General features: G+C 36.4%; 1 protein-coding gene across 1 annotated transcript in view; it reads right to left on the bottom strand.

Annotated features, from left to right (window-relative positions):
• Positions 1-9941, bottom strand: part of LOC118743882 — a 10630-nt gene extending 689 nt beyond the window's left edge. The window contains exons 1-6 of the mRNA XM_036476645.1: positions 9905-9941; positions 6091-6227; positions 4961-6034; positions 4614-4890; positions 720-856; positions 1-659 (exon numbers count right to left, since the gene is read on the bottom strand). The exon at positions 1-659 is cut by the window's left edge and continues 418 nt beyond it. Coding sequence (XP_036332538.1) covers positions 1-659; positions 720-856; positions 4614-4890; positions 4961-6034; positions 6091-6227; positions 9905-9941 — 2321 coding nt within the window. The remainder of the gene's footprint in view (positions 660-719; positions 857-4613; positions 4891-4960; positions 6035-6090; positions 6228-9904) is intronic.
• Between the last annotated feature and the right edge of the window lie 25 nt (positions 9942-9966).

Genomic DNA, 9966 nt, shown 5'->3' with positions numbered 1-9966 from the left:
GTGGGAATCTGCGTTTGCATGGTGCTGAAACCCCATATTTCGGCACAGCGTGCAACGATTAATGCGAAGAATGGCACCGATGTGAGAATTGCCAACCATGGTACCGGTATTCTCTTCTTATGGAAATCTTCCTCACGTTTCAACGACGTTTCAATGTACTGGCATTCCTCCTTTGTTATAAAACGAGACTCTGGCGGATTATTAGCAGCCAGTATAAACCACAGTGCGCACCAAACAAAACATAAGCCACCTGAGATATATGAAATACCGGGCCAACCTAGTGGACTACTGGCTATCAAACCACTTACAAGCATAGCCAAAACATTGCCACAATCCATGCCCGAATAAGTGAGCGCGCCGATCGTGTTACGTTCCGCTGGCGGTGCCCATTTGGCAATATGCTCATGAATAGCAGGGAAGAGTGAACCCTGAAAGAGACCCTGTATTGTACGAATGGCGCAGTATACCTGCCAGTCTCCCCACGTCACCAGTAATGGTATGAGTAAGCTGAATATCGCTGATCCAAGCGTGCAAACGAACATAAGAATCTTTGTACCAAAGCGTTTACTCAAGTAGCCGCCCGGTAATTGTGGTAGTACATAACCCCAGTAGAAACTGGATATGATGTAGGACTTCTGTTGTGTGGTCCAATCAAATTCCTGAAAAAAAAAATATTATTTTTATGTGAGATGACTCTGAATCTTTTTGGATACGGTTACCTGAAAATTGGCATTTGTACTTTCGGCATTTGTCATCGCTACTACAGCTACGGATACATTAAAGCTACTCATGCCAACAAAAGCTATGTTAAGAAAAAGCAACATAGTCTGGACATGGCGGGTGCCAAAACGAGGACCTAAAAATGAAATATAAACAAATTGAGAGATTTTAATCCGCAAGATGCTAGTACTACTTTTGAGGTGACACAGACTAGAAGGTTAGTCTATAAATTTAAGTATTAAAAATATACTAAGTAGTTGTTACCACAAAAGGCACACAGACTGAACATTGCAGATATCTTGAATATCGTTGAAATGAAGCGATTGATATACCTACAAGGGATGCCAGTTCCGGGATACCGGTGTTTTTGAGCTCCCTAAAATCCCACAAAATGCTACACAATTTTCAAACTTCCTCAAGTCGAAAAACTTATAATTTATCCGACGTGCTGGTAAAAGAAGTTCAAATATTTAGTAATGGAAGAGATAGGGATCATTACCTTCAAATGGATTATGACTACCTTTTGTTTGATCAACCTAAAAGTTCTGAGGCCGAAATATGCTTTTTCATCAGCAGGTTTTGTGAGAATCAATTTTAATGCTTTGCTGCTCTTACCTACACATTTTAAGTGCAATAATAACAACACCGGCACAAAAAAAGATATGTGCTTTTAGCCAAACCCAATTACCAACATGAACGTCGACCTGCTGAATCTGATTGGACTGGTACACCCTAACAAATTTCGAGTGGATTGCGAAAGAATGGCAAAAATCGCTATTCGCCATTTCTTTATGGATTAGAATAAACATATTCAGATAATTTGTTTTTGTATATTTTTGTTTCATATTTTTTTAGCCGACTTCACAAAAAGAAGAAGGTTATGGCTTCGTCGGAATATTTATTTATTTATTTATTTTTTTATACCCGAGGACACTAGTGCACTAGGTTGTTTGTAACAGCCAAAACGAATCGAGATAGATATGGACAAATTTATACATAAATTACCAGAATGAAAAGATAAGTCGATTAAGCCGTGTCTGTCCGTTGGTCCGTCCGTCTGTCCATGTACACGATAACTTGAGCAAAATTTGAGATATCTAAACGAAATTGGTATGTAGGTTTCCCTTTAACCAAGACAGGTTGGTATTGAAAATGGACGAAATCGGATTGTAACCACGCCCACTTCCCATATAACGGTATATTCGAAAAATGCAAAGCCTGCGATAATTCAGTAAATATTAGATGAAAATTGTCGAAAATTAGTATGTGGAGTAGAATTGTGGTAAAAAAATAATATTGTTCTGAAAATTTTGGAAAATGGGCGTGACCCCGCCCACTTATGATGAAATGCTATATCTCAGTAGCCGCTTCACCAATTCTTACCAAACTCAGAATGACGATACGCGGTTTTGTACTGTAAGCGACGATATGTATGTTTGTTTCACGTTGTGACTCATTTTAAAATTTAAGGGTCCATTCATTATTGGGTTTTTCTATGAATTTATATCAGAAGTTATTATTTTTAGTTATTTGTTTTGTTTTGTAGTAGATTATCTAGTGAAAAAACATATGTACTTATAGATAAGATATTCGTTGGATTTTTTAAAATTAGTTTTTGTTATCTTTGTGATATTCTCAAATTAATATTTGGAATTGAATTTTCTAATTTAAGTACACAAAGTAATCATGCGCCGACAAATAGCATAAACAGGATGCAGTACGTCAACTGCCAAAAAAATCATTCGAGTCGAAGTATTGAAAATGATGGCATAAGTCGCTGGCGGAACGTAGCTAACGTCCATTTATCGCTGGACCGTGAGTGGCATGCGTCCCAAGGAGTTTGAAAGTCATCTGTGCAACCTGATGCCCGGTTGTCTTTACAGCGGGATAAGCATAATGCTCTAAGGGAAACAAAATCGTCTGAAGATATACAACTCCGACTAGTACCGACCGAATTTGACACAATAATTTATGGAATAATATATATGCACGTTTATACGGATGGCCAAATAAAGAACAATTTGCAGTGAAATAAGACACAACATTTGGTTATAAAAATGTATAAAAATTTTCATTAGAAGCTCTAACATAACACAAATACTATTAGGGTCCGCTACGCTCCTGTTCCTCCACTATACCTAGACAAGGTGGCCACAGCAATAAAATAGAAAGAACAAAGCCCCTTCAACACACGATTTATCGGTTGAACTATTCAAAACCCACAGAAAAGAGTCCGGTCGGTAGATTACAGTACCAGACTTAAAGCATAATTTGTTCTGTTGAATCCATGCCCGATGATTGGAATCGCAGTGTACTTTGTCCTATCCACAAAAATGAAGATCTTGCTGTTTGCACCAATTACCACTGAAGCTGTTTATCATTCTATCTTATCAGTGTGTGCTTCCGACCTAATGCATAAGTCCACCATTGATCACCTTTTTATAGCATGCCAAACCCTGGGGTTGGATTCTGTAACTGTGAGAGAATGTAGTGTACACCGAATACAAAACTCACAACTAAAAACTCAACGAATAAAATTCAATGACTTTTTCCGGAGGAGAAGTGTGCACAATTTTTACAGCTAAAACTCATTCTCACACTTCCTGAATCGCAAAAGGAAGGAGTGTACACTTGATAACTCATAGTTACAGAATCCTGCCCATGGATAAGACACTGGTTAAGCAAATCAACACACACTATCTTTTAGTCGATTTTAAATGTCACAAGAAAGAGCTCAGTCAAAATCAAAATGTTGGCATCAAATTTTTATTTAATTTTTTTTTTCGAGAGGCCAAGAACTCTTGTAATTCCTCAAATATTCTGTTAACCTTTCTCTATTTTTGCAGTGCTCAATTCTTCACTCATTTTCCAGCGTTTTTGCTACGCGTCAAGATTTCATTCATCAATAACTGCTTTTCGTCACAAAGCTTTATCGCGAATTTTAGTATTTTTAGAACTACACTATTTGCTTGCTATAAGCTAACTACTTTGGCCAAGAGCCGATAAGTTACTGACAAAATTATATTGTTTATTAAATAGACTAGCTCCAGTTTAGTGGATTTTTCAAAAGCTGATTTTCGCGTTCAACAGACGGGCGTTAGCACAAAGGAAGGTCAAAGATTTTGAGTCGTATGGTAGAGATAGGCATACCGATAAGATGCTTTGGTCTTTAAAAGTTCTTTCAACATGCGTTGGCACCGTACAGTACTATAAACAGGAAAGCAATCGTTTTTTTTTTTTTTTTTAATAAAATAATTCGAACATTAAGTTGGCTTTGATTAAACAAAAAACGGGAATTCATTGTCTTTTAGGCACTGTTATAAAAACTATAAGCTACCTGCTGTCGAGCGTCGTCATCGATGCCAGCCACAAGCCAAGCCAGCGCAATCGTATGCACACTAAATTTTTTTAGAAATCCTGATTAAAAATTTGACAATTTTAATAAAACTTTCTTCTTTCACATCTAAGGTTTCGACGTACATTTAAGGTATGCACAAGCCGCATAAAGGCAAAATTTAAGACTATCAGCCTAAATTGCGCAGACGCTCAGTTCATTCAGGGTACATCATAGGATAATAGCTTAAAGCACCTGGTATATCTGCCGCCGATACCCTTTCATAGATTTTCAACTCTACTTTTGATAAACAAAAGGCTTGGCCGTATAATTCTAGACATCTTAAGCTAAAGCAAAAACACATTATCTAACCTGGGTTTATGCATAACAAAGAAACCCAAATGAATTGAAAATATATTAGTTCTTTACCGTTATATTTAAAGCTATTTACATTGATTACACTTATTAATTGATAACTAGTTAGTAGTTAGATATAATTTGGATCTACACTTTGGTAACACAAATCATTCGCTCTTCCTCGCAACATTATCTGCCTTACTTCTCTCATCCTTTCCACTAATATTGGATTTAACAGATTCAAGATCCTCTATCGTCCACACTTCGCTTTTCTGCTCATCATCTTCAGCGCCAAAAATATCCTTAAACGTACTTGTTGGTGTCACTTTTATTGGATTTTCAATATTCTGCTCCGTCAGATAATCAGGTGCATCCCATGGTTGCGCTTCAGCAGAACCAAAGACTAAGAAAATTAAATTGCCAATAAAGAAAATGGAAGCAGCGATTATGAATACGATTTGCCACTGGGTGCGATCATGCTGAAAAAAATATATATATTTGAAGTTATTCATAGCAATTTTTTTTTTTTTAATGCAAACAGATACTCACCGTATCTGTGACTATAACGCCTGCCACCAATGGGGTTATTAAAGGTATGACACTCGCCAGCGGATTTACCATCCCCATTACAACAGCAGCATGATTGGGTGACAAATCGATCGTACTGAGTATACAACCAACAGTGGCGCCCCCATTGAAGCCCACATTCATTGTCATTAAAGCAATTGCAAGTACTTTATTTGTTTCGTCAAGGAACCCTATGCCGATCATGAAAAAAGCTGGCAACCAAGAAGCCAATGTGTTGGCTACTTTACGCATTGTTGGCAATGTCAGCCAACCCTTCCTCACCGCAATGTTTCCCAATATCAGATAAACGTATGACATTATCCAGCGAGCGATGTAGGGTAGGGCAGAGAAGAAGGCATTACTTTTGATATTCATATTTAGAACGCCATTCATGTAGGATGGAATTTGTGTTTGCGTGGTGGAGACGCCCCACGCTTCAGAACAACGTACAATGATCAAAGCGAAAAATGGCACTGATGTCAGCATCGCCAGCCATGGTATGGGTATTCTCTTTTTGTGGAAATCTTCCTCACGTTTCAATGATGTCTCAATATACTGGCATTCCACAGGCGTTATAAAACGTGACGATGGTGGATTATTAGCAGCCAGTATAAACCACAGTGCGCACCAAACAAAGCAAATACCACCTGAGATATACGAAATACCCGGCCAGCCTAGTGGACTACTCGCTATCAAACCACTTACAAGCATAGCCAACACAGTGCCACAGTCTGCGCCGGAATATGAGAGTGAACCGATCATATTACGTTCCGCTGGCGGTGACCATTTGGCTATGTGCTCATTAATAGCTGGGAAAAGAGCACCCTGGAAGAGACCCTGCATTGTACGAATGGCGCAGTACACCTGCCAGTCTCCCCACGGCACCAGTAACGGTATGAGTAAGCTGAATATCCCCGATCCAAAAGTGCAAACGAACATGACGATCTTTGTGCCAAAGCGTTTGCTCAAATAGCCACTTGGAAATTGTGTGATTATATAACCCCAATAAAAACTGGATAATATGTAGGACTTCTGTTGTGCGGTCCAATCGAATTCCTGGAAAACAGTGGAATGATTGTAAGTAAGTAAGCAAATAAATAGAGCTCGATTACCTGAAAATTTGGATTCGTGGTTGCCGCATTTGTCATTGCCACCAGGGCGACTGAAGCATTCAAGCGGCTCATGTAAACAACAAGAATGTTGAAAAAGAGTAGTAGTGTCTGAACATGGCGAATGCCAAAGCGGGGGCCTAAAGGATACAAAAAAAAACAAGATTTTAAGATACTGGTGTAGATGTATGTCAGAAGAGTTTAGTTTTAGTGCAAAGAGTACATTCGCAAAAATTTTGATCTCAATGGTCTAACTCCAACTCACTCAAATGAAAACCAGCGCAAACCAACTGTCTGAGCGTTATCAGCATAGATTCACATCCGAACAATTGACGCTCTTAATTGGTTGTGATAAGTAGGTATATCCATTCATAAAATTTTTATTTTTAATTTGTGGAAAACAGCTGCACTAAACTTTTTCCGTCTTAAGACACTTGAAATTATTCGAGTACTACATACATTTTAGATAGTAATATTTGTTGTCGATAACGCATTTATGTATTTCTTTTAACACTTAAATATGTCAAAGTATGCCTTTTTGAAATATTTAGACGAGTTTGTCTGCCATCTGATAGGGTTATTTTGATAGCCGTATTGTAGAAACGTAGAATACGTGATATTTTAAGACCACATTCAAGTTTGAAACGGTGCACGAAATATATATTTTGATTGTATTGAATTGAATTTAATAAATCAATATGAATTGCAAAATATTAATACTTAGCAATAAAGAAGCAGATCCACATTAACTTCAATCATATGTATCTGATATTGTGATACCTATGTACATATTTCATGTGCCTGATGAATTAAGTTAAACTTTTTTTTTTTTAATATTTGACAACGATCCTAAATATAGTTCAGAAATAAAGCCTCTTTAACCCCATTTCATCTGATACCCATATTTTTAACCGACTTCCAAAAAAGGAGAAGGTTATCAGTTCGTCGGAATATTTTTTTTTTTTTTTTTTATGTATGTTACCGCATAACTTTGGACCACGTCAACCGATGTCGATAATTCTTTTTGCATCGGAAAGGTAGTGTCTCAGAGGTGGTCCCATACTAATCTGGTTAAGATCCGATCAGCGGATCATGAGATATATATATATATATATTTTTTTTTTATATGAGAGTTGAAGTCGGTTTTTTTTTGCTAAAAATTACTTGTTAATAACTGCTTTCACTTATTAAATAATTTGAGTTAACCTTTTTGAACAGGTGGCAACCCTGTTTACTATTATTATTATTTAAACTAAGGATCTCTTACCATCTTCGTTTCACGCCATGTTTTAATATTTCATTTAAGTAAATTCTAATTTTCAAACAGGTGGCAACCCTATTAAAAATATTTTAAAACCAAAACCTTGTTAAACCCTTTTCGACTGACACACATATTACGATACATATTTAAATTGTAGGTATATCTAATCGCTTTAATTCAAGTTGAATTTACTTTCTAAAACATATGGCAACCCTCTTAATAAAATAAAAAAAATAAAAACAATTTGAGTTTAACTTTTTACACAGGTGGAAATCCTCTTTAATTTTAATGCTGAAACTAAATTTTTCATAATACTCCTCTCTTTGACGCCAATATTTCATAAAATTTAATTTAATTCGACTTTTCAAACAGGTACCAATCCTGTTCAAAGTATTTTTAAACCAAAACCTCGTTAAACCTCTTAATTCAATTTGAATTTAATTATAAAACCAGGTGGCAGCACTCCTACATGCAGTTTCAAAATAAAGTCTCTTCAAAGCAATTTTGATTTATATTCACATTGAAGTAATTTATTTAACCTGTTGCTTATATTGAATGTAACTTTGTAACAAGGTGGCAACCCTCTGCAAAATATTTTCAAACCACAACCTCTTTCGTCGGACATAAATTGTTTATAATGACTTTTGCTAAAATTTCAAAATCAAAAGTTATCAAAACAAATTCTATGGGACTGAGAATTATTATTTTCTACTTTTTAGTCCATTTAGTCCCCTTTCAGACACGTCAAGTCTTGCTTTCAAGTCTGCTCGTTCGTTGACGAAGGAGGTGGAAAGAGAGGGGAGGAGTACAGATACCTCCGTACCGTCAATTCGTTTCAAGTTTTCTTGTCTCTTTTGATCTTTTCGTTGCTTCCCATTTAAGAACCAAGGACTTGAATTCAATTAAAGTTGACGCGTGTGGAAGCAAATAGAAAACACAAAAGAGAATGTGAAAAAATTGCTTTCAAGACTTGACGTATCTGAAAGAGGACTTATAAAGGCGTTGTATATTAGAAAGTTTTTTGTTTATATCATTTATTTTCTACTTTTTAGTCTTGTCTGTATAAAATTTTGCCATATCCTCTACCTCTCCACCGACGAGGTAGGGTGACATCCTAGACTTTTTATAGGAACTTTGCAAAGCAAAGGTTTTATAGTTACAATGGTGTCTGGACACACAACATTGCAAGTTGATAAAAACGTTGTAAAAAATCAGCCTTATTATGAGTTTCATTTTTCTCGAACTAGTTCACTTATCACTTTTCGTTTCGTATTCACTACGGGCGGATGAAAAAATTTCGGGCGAATTTGTTTTCGGGCGAATCTCATGAAAGATAAGTTTGCATGAGAATATTTTTCTGCGAATATGGTTCGATGGCTTCGAAGACAGTACTTTCAGTACGACCTCAAGAGGAACCAGCTCATTAACAACAGAAACAAGAGCAGAATCCCGATCTTCATGGAGAGTGAGAGAGTGAGAAGAAATACCGTGAATGACCAATTACTTCGGCGTGCCGCACCATTGAATACATATAGAACTTCTGTGTGTTACAATTGACAAATCACATCTCTAATTTTCGGAACTGAGATCTGTAGGGGTTAAAGTCATTTTCTACTACTGTTAAAACAACCATCATAACCCCTGACATCATTAAGCAGTTTAAGTATTCGAGCCATCGGCAGGTGTCCGTGAAGAAGTCCTTCTAGTTCTCCAATGAACAGACGTTTCATGCACAGTTAATTGTGTCCAATTTCGATACGAGTATATCAATGAAATCAATTTGACGAAATTTTTTGTTCTTCATTCGCTGGCGACAACAATGATTCGCTCTGGGGCCTATTTCATAAAGCGACAGTGTTAATTTTGTAACGACAGGCATTTTCCATGTTATCGGTGACAATTCGACAGTTTGGTGGGTATTTTGTTTCATAAAAACAATTGTCACCACCTTTTAAATTCCATGAGAAATTCCTTTCAAAAAGTGACAAATTGTCATTGTTGGGGTTTAAGATTGTCATTGACAAAACTGTCGCCTGTCACATGAAATTTTTATGTAAATCATATGTAATGATTGCATTTGCATTATTTTAGTTTTAAGGAATATTCAAATTATTGAAAAGTAATGAAATTCGCTCAATTACCATATAAATAAATTTACAAAACTCTTCTGTGACGGCGCATTTGGTTTTGTCGCCATTGTCGCGACAATTTTATCAGAGTGACAATTGTCGACAGCACAATTGTCGACAATATTCCATATTATCACTGTGGGTTTCCAAAAAATGTTCACAGTTGCTTAAAAGCTTATATGAAATAGAAAATACGTCGCCGACAATTCTGGAGTGAAATTTTATTTAAAAAAAAAATCGACAATTGTCGCACCTGGCACTTTTATGAATTTGTTTGTTCAAAATTGGTGAGGAACAGTTCAGATTTATTTGCAAGTGCAGTGAACATTTAAACAAAACAACATGTAAAGACTTGTTTGAGTCACTGTACACATACACAAAATTTTCTCGCTTAAAGTAATAAGATATGCAAAAAAAATGTATTCACCTCTTTCGACTTGCTTTATAATTTTTTCTTCTCTCATTTTATCGCACCTAACACGAGCTCAA

Source organism: Rhagoletis pomonella, unplaced genomic scaffold (assembly GCF_013731165.1).
Source record: "Rhagoletis pomonella isolate Grant_MI unplaced genomic scaffold, Rhpom_1.0 Rhpom_scaffold_00007, whole genome shotgun sequence".
In the NCBI taxonomy this organism is placed as follows: domain Eukaryota; kingdom Metazoa; phylum Arthropoda; class Insecta; order Diptera; family Tephritidae; genus Rhagoletis; species Rhagoletis pomonella.
This window is presented reverse-complemented; position numbering and strand designations above follow the sequence as displayed.